At 51.8% G+C, this 17708-nt stretch overlaps 1 protein-coding gene across 1 annotated transcript in view; it reads left to right on the forward strand.

Moving 5' to 3' along the window:
* LOC140399954 (cathepsin F-like) overlaps window positions 1–12333 on the forward strand; it is a 120713-nt gene extending 108380 nt beyond the window's left edge. The window contains exons 9-11 of the mRNA XM_072489448.1: window positions 4020–4101; window positions 8927–8985; window positions 9893–12333. Coding sequence (XP_072345549.1) covers window positions 4020–4101; window positions 8927–8985; window positions 9893–9964 — 213 coding nt within the window. The 3' untranslated portion in view covers window positions 9965–12333. The remainder of the gene's footprint in view (window positions 1–4019; window positions 4102–8926; window positions 8986–9892) is intronic.
* The last annotated feature ends 5375 nt before the right edge of the window (window positions 12334–17708 follow it).

A 17708-nucleotide genomic window follows, 5' to 3' on the forward strand; every position in this document is an offset into this window, starting at 1 on the left:
CCCAGCCTATTCCCATAACCCCATAACCTAACCTGTACCTACCCCCCTGTCCACCCCAGCCTATTCCCATAACCCCATAACCTAACCTGTACCCACTCCCCTGTCCACCCCAGCCTATTCCCATAACCCCATAACCTAACCTGTACCCACTCCCCTGTACACCCCAGCCTATTCCCATAACCCCATAACCTAACCTGTACCTACCCCCCTGTCCACCCCAGTCTATTCCCATAACCTAACCTGGACCCACCCCCCTGTCCACCCCAGCCTATTCCCATAACCCCATAACCTAACCTGTATCCACCCCCCTGTCCACCCCAGTCTATTCCCGTAACCTAACCTGTACCCACTCCCCTGTCCACCCCAGCCTATTCCCATAACCCCATAACCTAACCTGCACCCACTCCCCTGTCCACCCCAGCCTATTCCCATAACCCCATAACCTAACCTGTACCCACTCCCCTGTCCACCCCAGCCTATTCCCATAACCCCATAACCTAACCTGTACCCACTCCCCTGTCCACCCCAGCCTATTCCCATAGCCCCATAACCTAACCTGTACCCACTCCCCTGTACACCCCAGCCTATTCCCATAACCTAACCTGTACCCACTCCCCTGTCCACCCCAGCCTATTCCCATAACCCCGTAACCTAACCTGTACCCACTCCCCTGTCCACCCCAGCCTATTCCCATAACCCCGTAACCTAACCTGTACCCACTCCCCTGTCCACCCCAGCCTATTCCCAGAACCCCATAACCTAACCTGTACCCACTCCCCTGTCCACCCCAGCCTATTCCCATAACCCCATAACCTAACCTGTACCCACTCCCCTGTCCACCCCAGCCTATTCCCATAACCCCATAACCTAACCTGCACCCACTCCCCTGTCCACCCCAGCCTATTCCCATAACCCCATAACCTAACCTGTACCCACTCCCCTGTCCACCCCAGCCTATTCCCATAACCCCGTAACCTAACCTGTACCCACCCCCCTGTCCACCCCAGCCTATTCCCATAACCCCATAACCTAACCTGAACCCACTCCCCTGTCCACCCCAGCCTATTCCCATAACCCCATAACCTAACCTGTACCCACTCCCCTGTCCACCCCAGCCTATTCCCATAACCCCGTAACCTAACCTGTACCCACTCCCCTGTCCACCCAGGCCTATTCCCATAACCCCATAACCTAACCTGTACCCACTCCCCTGTCCACCCCAGCCTATTCCCATAACCCCATAACCTAACCTGTACCCACTCCCCTGTCCACCCCAGCCTATTCCCATAACCCCATAACCTAACCTGTACCCACTCCCCTGTCCACCCCAGCCTATTCCTATAACCCCATAACCTAACCTGTACCCACTCCCCTGTCCACCCCAGCCTATTCCTATAACCCCATAACCTAACCTGTACCCACTCCCCTGTCCACCCCAGCCTATTCCCAGAACCCCATAACCTAACCTGTACCCGCTCCCCTGTCCACCCCAGCCTATTCCCATAACCCCATAACCTAACCTGCACCCACCCCCCTGTCCACCCCAGCCTATTCCCATAACCCCATAACCTAACCTGTACCCACTCCCCTGTCCACCCCAGCCTATTCCCATAACCCCATAACCTAACCTGCACCCACTCCCCTGTCCACCCCAGCCTATTCCCATAACCCCATAACCTAATCTGTACCCACACCCCTGTCCACCCCAGCCTATTCCCATAACCCCATAACCTAACCTGCACCCACCCCCCTGTCCACCCCAGCCTATTCCCATAACCCCATAACCTAACCTGCACCCACTCCCCTGTCCACCCCAGCCTATTCCCATAACCCCATAACCTAACCTGTACCCACCCCCCTGTCCACCCCAGCCTATTCCCATAACCTAACCTGCACCCACTCCCCTGTCCACCCCAGCCTATTCCTATAACCCCATAACCTAACCTGTACCCACACCCCTGTCCACCCCAGCCTATTCCCAGAACTCCGTAACCTAACCTGTACCCACTCCCCTGTCCACCCCAGTCTATTCCCATAACCTAACCTGTACCCACTCCCCTGTCCACCCCAGCCTATTCCCATAACCTAACCTGCACCCACTCCCCTGTCCACCCCAGCCTATTCCTATAACCCCATAACCTAACCTGTACCCACTCCCCTGTCCACCCCAGCCTGTTCCCAGAACCCCATAACCTAACCTGTACCCACTCCCCTGTCCACCCCAGCCTATTCCCATAACCCCATAACCTAACCTGTACCCACTCCCCTGTCCACCCCAGCCTATTCCCATAACCTAACCTGTACCCACTCCCCTGTCCACCCCAGCCTATTCCCATAACCTAACCTGTACCCGCTCCCCTGTCCACCCCAGCCTATTCCCATAACCCCATAACCTAACCTGCACCCACTCCCCTGTCCACCCCAGCCTATTCCCATAACCCCATAACCTAAACTGTACCCACTCCCCTGTCCACCCCAGCCTATTCCCGTAACCCCGTAACCTAACCTGCACCCACTCCCCTGTCCACCCCAGCCTATTCCCATAACCCCATAACCTAACCTGTACCCACCCCCCTGTCCACCCCAGCCTATTCCCATAAGCTAACCTGTACCCACCCCCCTGTCCACCCCAGCCTATTCCCATAACCCCATAACCTAACCTGTACCCACTCCCCTGTCCACCCCAGCCTATTCCCATAACCCCATAACCTAACCTGTACCCACTCCCCTGTCCACCCCAGCCTATTCCCATAACCCCGTAACCTAACCTGCACCTAACTGGACCCTAAGGGGCAATTTAACACGGCCAATCCACCTAACCTGCACATCTTTGGACACTAAGGGACAATTTAGCACGGCCAATCCACCTAACCTGCACATCTTTGGACACTAAAGGGCAATTTAGCACGGCCAATCCACCTAACCTGCACATCTTTGGACACTAAGGGACAATTTTGCACGGCCAATCCACCGAACCTGCACATCTTTGGACTGTGGGAGGAAACTGGAGCGCCCGGAGGAAACCCACGCAGACACGGGGAGAACGTGCCGACTCCGCACAGTCACCCGAGGCCGGATACAATCCTGACCGACTCAATCTCTCCTCGTATGACAGTCCCGCCATCCCTGGAATCAGTCTGGTAAACCTTCGCTGCGCTCCCTCGAGAGCAAAAACATCCTTCCTCAGATAAGGAGACCAAAACTGCCCACAACACTCCAGGTGTGGCCTTACCAAGGCCCTGTACAATTGCAGCAACACATCCCTGTTCCTGTACTCGAAACCTCTCGCAATGAAGGCCAACACACCATTTTCCTTCTTTACCGCCTGCTGCACCTGCACGCTTACCTTCAGCGCCTGGTGTACGAGGACATCCAGGTCCCTTTGCACACTCCCCTCTCCTCATTTATCGCCATTCAGATAATAATCTGCCTTCCTGTTTTTGCCACCAAAGTGGAAAGCCCCGCATTTATCCAAATTAAACAGCATCCGCCATTCACTTGCCCACTCACTTGTCCGAGTCACACTGAAGGATCTCTGTATCCTCCTCACAGCTCACCCTCCCATCCAACGTGGTGTCATCTGCAAACCTGGAGATATCACATTTCGTTCCCTCATCCAAATCATTGATATTTTTGTGAAGTATTTCACTTTGTCCAAGGAGATTTGGGACGTTCTGAGTTCGGGGGGTGGGGGGTGGGGGGTGGGGGGGGGGGGGGGTTTGTATTTTATTTGATGAAATGTCGCCATAGTCCCCCTGGGCCTTTTGACGGAGAGAGCTGACTGGTGGTGGTTAAACGCAAAGGTCACCACACCTCAGGCGAGGGGCAAAGTTGAGAAGGCTGCGAGGTGGGGTGGGTGGGGGAATGAATAACTGGGCCTTGAGGGATTAGTCGCTGGAACCTTTTGACGTTCAGTCCCAACATGTCTTCAGTTAGAGAATATTTTAGAAAACCCTCTGAATGTTGCTCGTCGGTGACATTGCAGATTTGCCAATACTGTTTGCTTTCGCCCCCTACAGAACTACAAGCGTGGTATTTTGAGATCCAATTGTCCCTCTACGCCAACAGACCACGCTGTGTTGATCGTCGGCTATGGCACGGGTTAGTATCTCCGCGTACTCTCGCACACCAAACTGCCCAGCCCGCACATTCGATCCCCCTTCAAAAATAGTGCGACATGAGATCCGGTGCGCCACTTGACCTTGCTTTTCGATTCCGGCCTATATGCCTTCACTGAACCTCAACCCAGGCCCCCCCACCCGCCCACCTTACATCTGGTGATGGGAGCCTAGAACAAAGGGGGGTCACAGTTTCAGGACATGGGGGTCGGCCATTTTGGGAACCGAGGTGAGGAGAAATTTCTTCACTCGGGAAAGGAGTCGGCCATTTGGGGACTGAGGTGAGGCTAAATTTCTTCACTGAGGGAAGGAGTCGGCCATTTTGGGGACTGAGATGAGGCTAAATTTCTTCACTTAGGGAAGGAGTCGGCCATTTTGATGACTGAGATGAGGTAAATTTCTTCACTTGGTGAAGGAGTCAGCCATTTTGGGACCAGGATGAGACTAAATTTCTTCACTTGGGGGAAGGAGTCGGCCATTTTGGGGACTGAGATGAGGCTAAATTTCTTCACTCGGTGAAGGAGTCGGCCATTTTGGGACCAGGATGAGACTAAATTTCTTCACTTGGGGGAAGGAGTCGGCCATTTTGGGGACTGAGATGAGGCTAAATTTCTTCACTCGGTGAAGGAGTCGGCCATTTTGGGACCAAGATGAGGCTAAATTTCTTCACTTGGGGAAGGACTCAGCCATTTTGGGGACTGAGATGAGGTGAAATTTCTTCACTTGGGGAAGGAGTCGGCCATTTTGGGGACTGAGATGAGGTGAAATTTCTTCACTTGGGGAAGGAGTCGGCCATTTTGGAACTGAGATGAGGAGAAATTTCTTCACTCGGGGAAGGAGTCGGCCATTTTGGGGACTGAGATGAGGTGAAATTTCTTCACTCGGGGAACATAGAACAGTACAACACAGAACAGGCCCTTCGGCCCTCGATGTTGTGCCGAGCACTGTCCAAAACCAAGATCAAGCTATCCCACTCCCTGTCATTCTGGTATAGAACATAGAACAGTACAAGAACATGGAACAGGACAAGAACATAGAACAGTACATTTCTTCACTTAGGGAGGGAGTCGGCCATTTGGGGGACTGAGATGAGGCTAAATTTCTTCACTCGGGGAAGGAGTCGGCCATTTTGGGACTGAGATGTGGAGAAATGTCTTCACTTAGAGCATGCAAACCTGTGGAATTCTCTCCACAGAAGGTCATGGAGGCCGAGTCACTGAGTATATTTATGACTAAAATGGATAGATTTCCAAACTCTAAAGGTATCAAGGGGCATGGGGTGAGAGCGGGAGTGTGGCGTTGAGATAGAGGATTGGCCATAATCATGCTAAATGACAGAGGAGGCCGGAAGACCTGAATGGCCTCTTTCTGCTCCTGTTTTCCCTGTTTCGATGTTAATCCCATTTTCCAAGCATCAACCCGTGCTCCTTAATCTTCCTGCCAAAATATAATGGAAAGCTACGGTCGTTGTCCAACAGGAGTGAGGCCATTCGGCCCCACGGGGTTGTTTTGCCATTCAATAACATCACGACTGAGCACATTGTGGTTTCAAGTCCACTTTCCCTTCTGTCTCCCCGGCAACCTGCACCTAATATTTGACATCCTCGGTGACGCGCCTTCAGCGCCATGGGGCATCGTGGATTGGGTAGTGTATGTCGAGGTCTCAATTGCCACCCGCACCCTACCTAGGCGCAACTCCCCCGCCCAATCCCCATAACCCCACCTAACCTGCACATCTTTTGGACACTAAGGGACAATTTAGCACGGCCAATCCACCTAACCTGCACATCTTTGGACACTAAGGGACAATTTAGCACGGCCAGTCCACCTAACCGGCACATCTTTGGACACTAAGGGACAATTTAGTGCAACCAATCCACCTAACCTGCAAATCTTTGGACACAAAGGGGCAATTTAGCACGGCCAATCCACCTAACCTGCAAATCTTTGGACACAAAGGGGCAATTTAGCACGGCCAATCCACCTAACCTGCAAATCTTTGGACACTAAGGGACAATTTAGCACGGCGAGTCCACCTAACCTGCACATCTTTGGACACTAAGGGGCAATTTAGAACGGCCAATCCACCTAACCTGCAAATCTTTGGACACAAAGGGGCAATTTAGCACGGCGAGTCCACCTAACCTGCACATCTTTGGACACTAAGGGGGAATTTAGCACGGCCAATCCACCTAACCTGCAAATCTTTGGACACTAAGGGACAATTTAGCACGGCCAATCCACCTAACCTGCAAATCTTTGGACACTAAGGGACAATTTAGCACGGCCAATCCACCTAACCTGCACATCTTTGGACACTAAGGGACAATTTAGCACGGCCAATCCACCTAACCTGCAAATCTTTGGACATTAAGGGACAATTTAGCGGGCCAATCCACCTAACCTGCACACCTTTGGACACTAAGGGGCAATTTAGCACGGCCAATCCACCGGACCTGCACATCTTTGGACACTAAGGGACAATTTAGGACGGCCAATCCACCTAACCTGCACATCTTTGGACACGAGGGGACAATTTAGCACGGCCAATCCACCTAACCTGCACATCTTTGGACACTAAGGGACAATTTAGCGCGGCCAATCCACCTAACCTGCACATCTTTGGACACTAAGGGACAATTTAGCGCGGCCAATCCACCTAACCTGCACATCTTTGGACACTAAGGGACAATTTAGCGCGGCCAATCCACCTAACCTGCACATCTTTGGACACTAAGGGACAATTTAGCGCGGCCAATCCACCTAACCTGCACATCTTTGGACACTAAGGGACAATTTAGCGCGGCCAATCCACCTAACCTGCACATCTTTGGACACTAAGGGGCAATTTAGCACGGTCAATCCACCTAACCTGCACATCTTTGGACACTAAGGGGCAATTTAGCACGGCCAATCCACCTAACCTGCACATCTTTGGACACTAAGGGACAATTTAGGACGGTCAATCCACCTAACCTGCACATCTTTGGACACTAAGGGGCAATTTAGCATGGCCAATCCACCCAACCTGCACATCTTTGGACACTAAGGGGCAATTTAGCGCGGCCAATCCACCTAACCCGCACATCTTTGGACACTAAAGGGCAATTTAGCACGGCCAATCCACCGAACCTGCACATCTTTGGACACTAAGGGACAATTTAGCACGGCCAATCCACCTAACCTGCACATCTTTGGACACTAAGGGACAATTTAGCACGGCCAATCCACCTAACCCGCACATCTTTGGACACTAAGGGACAATTTAGCACGGCCAATCCACCTAACCTGCACATCTTTGGACACTAAGGGACAATTTAGCACGGCCAATCCACCTAACCTGCACATCTTTGGACACTAAGGGGCAATTTAGCACGGCCAATCCACCTAACCTGCACATCTTTGGACACGAAGGGGTAATTTAGCACGGCCAATCCACCTAACCTGCACATCTTTGGACACGAAGGGGTAATTTAGCACGGCCAATCCACCTAACCTGCACATCTTTGGACACTAAGGGACAATTTAGCGGGGCCAATCCACCTAACCTGCACATCTTTGGACACTAAGGGACAATTTAGCGCGGCCAATCCACCTAACCTGCACATCTTTGGACACTAAGGGGCAATTGAGCACGGTCAATCCACCTAACCTGCACATCTTTGGACACTAAGGGGCAATTTAGCACGGCCAATCCACCTAACCTGCATATCTTTGGACACTAAGGGACAATTTAGGACGGTCAATCCACCTAACCTGCACATCTTTGGACACTAAGGGGCAATTTAGCATGGCCAATCCACCCAACCTGCACATCTTTGGACACTAAGGGGCAATTTAGCGCGGCCAATCCACCTAACCCGCACATCTTTGGACACTAAGGGACAATTTAGCACGGCCAATCCACCTAACCTGCACATCTTTGGACACTAAGGGACAATTTAGCACGGCCAATCCACCTAACCTGCACATCTTTGGACACTAAGGGGCAATTTAGCACGGCCAATCCACCTAACCTGCACATCTTTGGACACAAAGGGGTAATTTAGTACGGCCAATCCACCTAACCTGCACATCTTTGGACACGAAGGGGTAATTTAGCACGGCCAATCCACCCAACCTGCACATCTTTGGACACGAAGGGGTAATTTAGCACGGCCAATCCACCTAACCTGCACATCTTTGGACACTAAGGGGCAATTTAGCACGGCCAATCCACCCAACCTGCACATCTTTGGACACTAAGGGGCAATTTAGCACGGCCAATCCACCCAACCTGCACATCTTTGGACACTAAGGGGCAATTTAGCGCGGCCAATCCACCTAACCTGCACATCTTTCGACACTAAGGGGTAATTTAGCACGGCCAATCCACCTAACCTGCACATCTTTGGACACTAAGGGACAATTTAGCACGGCCAATCCACCCAACCTGCACATCTTTGGACACTAAGGGGCAATTTAGCACGGCCAATCCACCCAACCTGCACATCTTTGGACACTAAGGGGCAATTTAGCGCGGCCAATCCACCTAACCTGCACATCTTTGGACACTAAGGGGCAATTTAGCACGGCCAATCCACCCAACCTGCACATCTTTGGACACTAAGGGGCAATTTAGCGCGGCCAATCCACCTAACCTGCACATCTTTCGACACTAAGGGGTAATTTAGCACTGCCAAACTGCCACACAGACAGTCAGCCCAAGGCCGGATTCGAACCCGGGTCCCTGGCCGCTCTTGTTGAACCCTCCGCCGGCGACGTGTGTGACGTAGCTCATCGCCGGTTTCTGAATTTGTTTCCAACAGAGGCTGATCTGCCGTTCTGGATTGTGAAAAACAGCTGGGGGACAGACTGGGGCGAAGACGTAAGTGCGGCCATGACGTCAGGCTCAGATACATTCAGCCTCCCGCCCTCTCTACGCCTTGAGCAATCGGTTTTTGGCGCCTCCGACCGGAACAGTCCCTTCCTGAAACACCAATCCTTAGCCGGTGGTCATCCGGCCGTCCACCCATCCCAGGCCCGGATGGTCACTTCCACTCCCCCTTTTCAGACCAAAAAAAGAAAATGGCCGCCAACTAGAAATGGCTTCGTTCGAGGGCCGGATTTTCCAGCCTTTCCCGCCGCTGGGATTTACCAGTCCCATCGCAATTCGCCCGCGCGGCGTGCACTCTCCCGCCCAAGGAAATTTGTCACGTGCCCCCTTCCCGTTTTTTCTTCACGCGCTTCGAGATTTTCCGGACACGTCCCGAGGCGGCTTCCTCGCGAAAACGGCGTGGTCTCCATCGGGAAGGGAAGATCTCGCCACCGGGAAACGCGTCACGGACAGGGAAGGTTGTGGAAAATCCATCCCAAAGTGTGTACTAAAAAAACCCCAGCGTCCGTGACAGATTTCCTGCGACGGGAATGGGCGCCCCCCCCCCCCCCCACGGGGTGTCATCCCCCGCTATGTGCGTGCGCGGGCATTCCCCGTGGCCAAGATTCTGGGCGCAATTCTCCCCCAAAAAGTGTCATATTGGACGGGTTCGGAGGGGTGATTCCCGTCGGGAGCTTGGCGAGTTTTCTAACCGGGAAATCCCTAAATTCCTTATGTCGTGGGGAACTAAAGACGGCGGTCAGATCGGCTCCTCCTAGATAGGGGCGCCGTTTTTAAAGGGTGTCCCCATCTCAAAGCGAGTTTTGACGGTCCCCCACTTCCCCATCATTCCTCCACCACTTCACACATGGTGAAATGTTTTTGTGCCTCATCCTGATCTCAGTCTCTCTTCCCTCAGGGATACATTCGCATTTTCCGAGGAGAGAACACGTGTGGCATACAGAATCACACAATGTCAGTCACAGTGTAGAGGAGGGACTGAGGAACTGGACGTGCGACCCAGCTTAGCTGCTCTCGTATCCGGTCAACGGACACCAGCCCCCTTACAACCTTCCCTATCTCTGTAACCTCCTCCACCCCTCCCTATCTCTGTAACCTCCTCCAGCACCTACAACCCTCCCTATCTCTGTAACCTGCTCCAGTCCCTACAACCCTCCCTATCTCTGTAACCTCCTCCAGTCCCTACAACCCTCCCTATCTCTGTAACCTCCTCCAGTCCCCATACACCCCTCCCTATCTCTGTAACTTCCTGCAGCCCTCCCTATCTCTGTAACTTCCTCCAGCCCCTACAACCCTCCCTATCTCTGTAACCTGCTCCAGCCCCTACAACCCTCCCTATCTCTGTAACCTGCTCCAGTCCCTACAACCCTCCCTATCTCTGTAACCTCCTCCAGCCCCTACAACCCTCCCTATCGCTGTAACCTCCTCCAGCCCCTACAACCCTCCCTATCTCTGTAACCTCCTCCAGCCCCTGCAACCCTCCCTATCTCTATAACCTCCTCCAGCCCCTACAACCCTCTCCAACTCTGTAACCTCCTCCAGCCCTCCCTATCTCTGTAACTTCCTGCAGCCCTCCCTATCTCTGTAACTTCCTCCAGCCCCTACAACCCTCCCTATCTCTGTAATCTCCTCCAGCCCATACAACCCTCCCTAACTCTGTAACCGCCTCCAGTCCCTACAACCCTCCCTATCTCTGTAACCTCCTCCAGTCCCTACAATCCTCCCTATCTCTGTAACTTCCTCCAGCCCCTACAACCCTCCCTATCTCTGTAACCTCCTCCAGCCCATACAACCCTCCCTATCTCTGTAACCTCCTCCAGCCCTCCCTATCTCTGTAACTTCCTGCAGCCCTCCCTACCTCTGTAACTTCCTCCAGCCCCTATAACCCTCCCTATCTCTGTAACCTCCTCCAGTCCCTACAACCCTCCCTATCTCTGTAACCTCCTCCAGTCCCTACAACCCTCCCTATCTCTGTAACCTCCTCCAGCCCCTACAACCCTCCCTACCTCTGTAACCTCCTCCAGCCCCAACAACCCACCCTATCTCTGTAACCTCCTCCAGCCCCGACAACCCTCCCTATCTCTGTAACCTCCTCCAGCCCCTACCACCCTCCCTACCTCTGTAACCTCCTCCAGCCCCAACAACCCACCCTATCTCTGTAACCTCCTCCAGCCCCGACAACCCTCCCTATCTCTGTAACCTCCTCCAGCCCCCTACAACCCTCCCTATCTCTGTCACCGCATCCAGCCCCCTACATCCCTCCCTATCTATGTAACCTCCTCCAGCCCCTACAATTCTTCCTATCTCTGTAACCTCCTCCAGCCCCTACAACTCTTCCTACCCCTGTAACCTCTTCCTGCCCCTATAACCCTCCCTATCTCTGTCACCGCATCCAGCCGTACAACCCTCCCTATCTCTGCAATCTCCTCGAGCCCCTACAACCCTCCCTATCTCTGTAACCTCCTCCAGCCCCCACAGCCCTCCCTATCTCTGTAACCTACTCCAGCCCCGACAACTCTTCCTACCCCTGTAACCTCTTCCTGCCCCTACAACCCTCCCTATCTCTGTAACCTACTCCAGCCCCGACAACTCTTCCTACCCCTGTAACCTCTTCCTGCCCCTACAACCCTCCCTATCTCTGTCACCGCATCCAGCCCCCTACATCCCTCCCTATCTCTGTCCCTCCTCCAGCCCCTACAACCCTCCCTATCTCTGTAGCCTCCTCCAGCTCCTACAACCCTCCCTATCTCTGTAACCTCCTCCAGCCGTACAACCCTCCCTATCTCTGCAATCTCCTCTAGCCCCTACAACCCTCCCTATCTCTGTAACCTCCTCCAGTCCCTACAGCCCTCCCTATCTCTGTAACCTCCTCCAGCCCCTACAACCCTCCCTATCTCTGTAACCTCCTCTAGCCCCTACAACCCTCCCTATCTCTGTAACCTCCTCCAGCCCCCACAGCCCTCCCTATCTCTGTAACCTCCTCCAGCCCCGACAAACCTCCCTATCTCTGTACCTCCTCCAGCCCCTACAACCCTCCCTATCTCTGTAACCTCCTCCAGCCCCCACAACCCTCCCTATCTCTGTAACCTCCTCCAGCCCCCACAACCCTCCCTATCTCTGTAACATCCTCCAGTCCCTACAACCCTCCCTATCTCTGTAACTTCCTCCAGTCCCAACAACCCTCCCTATCTCTGTAACCTCCTCCAGCCCCTATAACTCTTCCTACCCCTGTAACCTCTTCTTGCCCCTACACCCCTCCCTATCTCTGCAACTGACAAATCATAAATGTCTTTACCCGTCAGTCTGGTCTCAATAAACGTCGAGATGGATTTGCATGTACAGCATTAGTTATTTTATTTGACTTGCAAGTCTGATTCATTTCACAGCGGTATAGAACACATCCTGCTTTCCGCACCTCCGGAGTCGAGTGACTCTGTAGAACAAAGAAATCTCTACTGATAATTCAAATGGCATGAAGTTTCACATACACGATTCCCATAGGTCATCCTATACCCCTCCTGACCTGGCCATACATCCTAATTGGCTCACTTCTCACCCCTTCCTCTGGCCTCCTATTACCCAGCATCCTTTTCTCCTCCATATCTGGACACCCCTGCCCCTTGCTTTGCCATGCGTTCTGAAACCCTTTGTCTGCGAACTAACAGAATCAGACTGGCCTCTGTTTACATTACAGTAACTAATATCTCTAAAGTAACTATTTTATATCACATTCGTCATTCCCTCCTTTTATCATTTCATGATAACCGAACTAGTCAACATATAGCTACGGCCCCTCATCTAAAAAGATTCGCCGCTGCATTTCCAATTCCTGTAGTAGCCCCCCTTCATCCGCTGCACTCTCGTGGATCCTAACAGCCAAGATTCTTGGGGCATCTATCTGTTCCAGTGCACCCCGCATTCTACCCATCACGCATTTAAGGATGGTTGGGCCCACAAAGATGCAGCCGAGCGCCACTGCTAAATACATGGCCATATTTATCAACCAGTCCTTCCAACCTCCAAATCCCCAGTTACCCCAAGAGCCAGGATCCTGCATTCCGTCCAGGTGATCCCGTATGCGATCCATAAATTTAGTGATGTTAGCGGTTAAGTCTTGAACTCCCATGATACACTTGCCCTGCACTATGGCGCATGCCCCACCCTCACGGGCCAGAAGATCGTCAAGAGCATACCGGTTCTGCATTGCAAACAACCGCAGCGACAAGACGCTCAGAATTCCCCCACCCGGCTGAGTGGCCCCGATTGGGTGCGAGAACCTGAGGTTTTTTTCCAGTTCTCGCAGAATTCAGCCGAGACTGCCTGGCGTGCTAACTGATTATGCAGCATCCACGCCAAAGGGCAGGGGACTGTGGTAGGGACTAGAGTCCCAATAACAATTTGGCGGGGAAATGGGGGTGACAAAACATTGATCGCTGTGCCATTAAATAAAAAGTAGTATCCTTGTTCCGTGTACAGGTGAGCATCACAATCAGTATATCGGTTGCGTAGGGATCCCCCAGTAGCCCAGTTTATCCAGCTTTGAAACGCCCATTCGGGCCGCCTAGCAATGCGGAAAGCCCTAGTCCCAACAGTGATATGAGAGACATTCGCCCAGCCACAAAGGAGCTGGAGGCCGGCGTTCAATGGAACGCAAGTGGTGTTGTAATAAACGCATTGGCCAGACGCCTGGGTGATATGACAGCTCCTGTCCGTACAGGTGGGGAACAGACATGTTCTATTCGTTTCCACCTCTACCAGCAAACAGCCGTATCCTTCACTTGTGAAACAATTCTCGTACGACCGGGAATCCCTATTGGGAGTGAAGTGGCTAGGTATGTACCCCCTCCACCGTCGCAGCCTATCATACTGAGAGTGGGAATTATCCCGAGGAAGGGGAAGGCAAATAGCCGGTGGTGCTGAACCCGGATCGTAAGGAAGAGTGACTTGCTCGGGCAGTGGCTCGGAACGCTGACAATGAACCACTGTTTGGGGAGTGCCCCAAAGCGGTGAAACAGAAAATAACCTAGACACCGCTGCGGGGTTCGGGTAGCAGACAACCCGTCCCTGGCAATACAAGCGGTGGTAAATCTGGTAGAAGAGATTCATACTACCCAGGTTTCCCTCAGTTTGGCCTCTAAATGAATTAAGTGTATCTCCTGATAACCTACGTTCTAGTTGTACTCCCCTTCTCCCACGCTCCGTCCTCTCTCTAGTCCCCCTCTCTCTCTCACAACCTCTTCCTACTCTCTCCTGATGGTCTGATTTTACCTTTATGGCACCAAGCTTAACACATCCAAAATCAAATTTACACGTACTCCAAAAACAAGGCAATGTCCATGTAATGTTCCCTTCCTTCATGAGTCCTGCATTGTCCGTTAATCTGATGACCTGCCCTGAGTCGATACCATGTCCTCGTATATGGGGGCAGCGAAGAACATCACCTCTGCATAAACGAAATGTCCTTGTAGTTTGGATGGGGTTACAAATGTAGATAATATGTCCCTTTTCCATGTCCGTCCCCGATGTCACTCCAAGCGAGGTGAGGCCGAATATCACACAGACGGTGCGTAGCCACCCCATCATGCTCCACACCTGGAAAATAGCACTGGGGAAGGGAGGCAGGTTAATCTGTCCAAGAAAATGAGGCCCGTTATCAGAACTCAACTGAGCTGGTCTACTGTACCGGGGAATGATTTCCCGCAGGTTGTTTCCACTGGTCGGGGAAAGCAGAACTAGGGGGCATAGCCTCAAAATAAGGGGAAGTAGATTTAGGACGGAGTGTAGGAGGAACTTCTTCACCCAAAGGGTTGTGAATCTCTGGAATTCCTTGCCCAGTGAAGCAGTTGAGTCTCCTTCTTCAAACGTTTTTAAGAAAAAGATAGATACCTTTCTAAAGAATAAAGGGATTCGGGGATATGGTTTACGGGCCGGAGAGTGGAGCTGAGTCCACAAAGATCAGCCATGATCTCATTAAATGGCGGAGCAGGCTCGAGGGGCCAGATGGCCTACTCCTGCTCCTAGTTCTTATGTTCTTATCAGAACTTTAACCACAGTAGCAGCTTTATTATCGATAGTCGGATACGCCTCGACACATCTACTGAACACATCCACAATAACGAAAACATATTTAATAATATTGACAACGTTGACACCTTTCCAACTCAATGTAATCCATCTGGAGCGTCTCAAAGGGACCACTGGGCAACGGGGTTTGCCTCATACCACAAGGGATACCTTTGCTGGTGTTATATTGCTGACAAATCAAACACCGAGTGCTGATATTCTGAGCCAACCCCTGCATTTTAGGGTGCCACCAAGTGTCCAGCAACAAATCACTAGTCCCCCGAGCCCCACAATGAGTTGCAAAGTGTACACATTCAGTGACCCATAAAGCCAGCACATCAGACATACAAGTCTGATGTGCTGGCGTGGTCCATAAAGAGGAAACAGAATCATATGTACACCCTAACCGTTTCCACACTTGTTTATCACTCTCAGGAGCGTCCTCCTGTAACCTTATGACGTCTTGGATGGTTGGCATTGGCTTGTCAGAAGCAGACCTATTTATTGCAGAACGTTTAGTCTGACCTAACATTTTAGGCACCATCACTTGCTGAATTTGCGCGGCTGTCCGCGCTGCACAATCTGCTCGTTCATTACCAACGTCGACTGGGGTCTTACCGTTTGTGTGGGCAGCGCATTTAATGACGGAAATCTGCGCGGGCATAAGGAGGGCCTGTAGTAGGTCATTAACTAAACCCCGGTGGGATATTTGACCACACATAATCATGTCAGGTTGTTCTGACGGAATATCGCTCAAATCGTCCCTTATTGTGGTAGTTTCCTGAATCAAGGCTAAACAGTCGTGGCCAGGTGCGTCTTCATGGACAGGGGGACCACTAAGAAAACAGGCTGGATTGATAGTGGTACAGTGTTTAAATGTCAGACATGGATTGTTCAAAAGGTATATTTCATACCTATTCTGACGAGCTGCGGTAAGATGCTGAGTCTGCAGTTGCCTCAGTCGTGCGATGACCGAGTGGGATCTATACACCGTAATATCCGGTTGGAGAGTGAGAGCATGTAACGGCTATGCGATGGCATTGATTGAACGTAAATCCTGTACTAATCGGTACTGGTCTGGCTTGGCTGGTTTAAGCACAGCAAGTATGGGGGTGTTATATTCTGATTGGCAAGGGACCAAAATACCCTGTTGCAACAGCTCTCGGATTAATTTGTCTATAGACGGGGCAGCTTGGGATTTCAGGGGGTATTGCCGAATGGAAGGCATCTTTACATGGTCCTTAATCGTTACCTTAATAGGTGTAACATTTGTCTTTCCCACTTGTGATGGGTATTCCGCCCAGACCTGTGGATTGACATATTCCAAAACATCACGTTCCCGGTGATGCTGCAGTCGAGTGTTAATCGTTTCAGGGACCTCAAAATATTTTATGGCAGTGCCGTCCGGCGTGACTTGAAGTGCGTACTCTGTTGGATCTGAATGATCCACTGCCCTCCTTACCATAGGCCCCAGATCCCTGGCATGGTACTGGTCGTGGACCTGACGTGTAATATGAGGGCTTACCGAAGCTGACTGTGGCCATAAATGTGGTGGTATTGTAACAAAATCGGCTGTACCTTCTTTTCCCGTGACTGTGGCTGTAATCTTGACTGGCCATTCGGTCCCAATTAATGGCCGGTATTTGTCCCCCAACTCCCTGTTTTGTCCGGTTCTGTCATAGGCCAGGGTAACGTGATGCAGTGAATGTTCAATGTCTAACGTCCACCACTGGGGTTGATAGAAATATAGCACTGTTGTCACATCCCCCATGATTGAACCGTTACCCCTTCGTCTCCGCACTCTAGCTGTAGCTGGAAGATACACAGTAAATCTCGGGCCAACAAGTTACAGTCCAATCCAGTAGTCACTACAAACTGATGATCTGCAGACTCATTCTCGTAAGTGACTGTCACAGGTTCAGAGATAGGATACTCACACACCTGTCCTTGGAACCCCGACAAATGCTGCGTGTGGTCGGATAGTGGTAGTCGAAGTTCTGATTGTACCGAAGACATGGCTGCTCCAGTGTCGATTACAAATGGGTGATGTTGTTCTCCTATCTGCAGAGAGATAATAGGTTCCCTGTCCGATTGGAGAGTCCTTATGACTAAATTAGCTAGTCAATCCTGTGTTGGGAAAGGGTTTGCCTGGGAGAAGTCAGTGTATCTCGTCTGTCCTCCCCTTGGTGGGTACCCCCTCCTTTGGGTCGGGTAGTCTCCTCCTGCTGCCCGTCTTTTAAAGGGGCATTCCTGTTGCCAGTGATCTGCACGGCCGCAATTAAAACATGCATTGCTCCCTCTACATCTGCCCCGTCCTTTTCTCCCAGTAGGCCAACGGCCCCTCAGAGGGGGCGGCGTTTGTAAAGCTGTTGGTGCATACGGTGGGCCATAAAAAGGAGCTGAGGGTCCCTTTGGGTGGGTTTGATATCCTCCCCCTCGCTGATCCACCCACCCAAAGTCACAATATTGGGGTTCCAGCTGGTTAGCCACCATTTCTGCCGTTTGTTGGGGTCGCAGATCATCCTTTTTCATTACATACTCAGTCTTAACCTTTGTAACTGAGCCTCCTTCCTGGCCTACACCCTCCTTCCAATAAAATCTGACTGCCCGGGCCATCTGGGAAGGGTCGTTCTCTGTCCAATTCATGTTAT

Source organism: Scyliorhinus torazame, chromosome 24, assembly GCF_047496885.1.
Source record: "Scyliorhinus torazame isolate Kashiwa2021f chromosome 24, sScyTor2.1, whole genome shotgun sequence".
Lineage (NCBI taxonomy): Eukaryota > Metazoa > Chordata > Chondrichthyes > Carcharhiniformes > Scyliorhinidae > Scyliorhinus > Scyliorhinus torazame.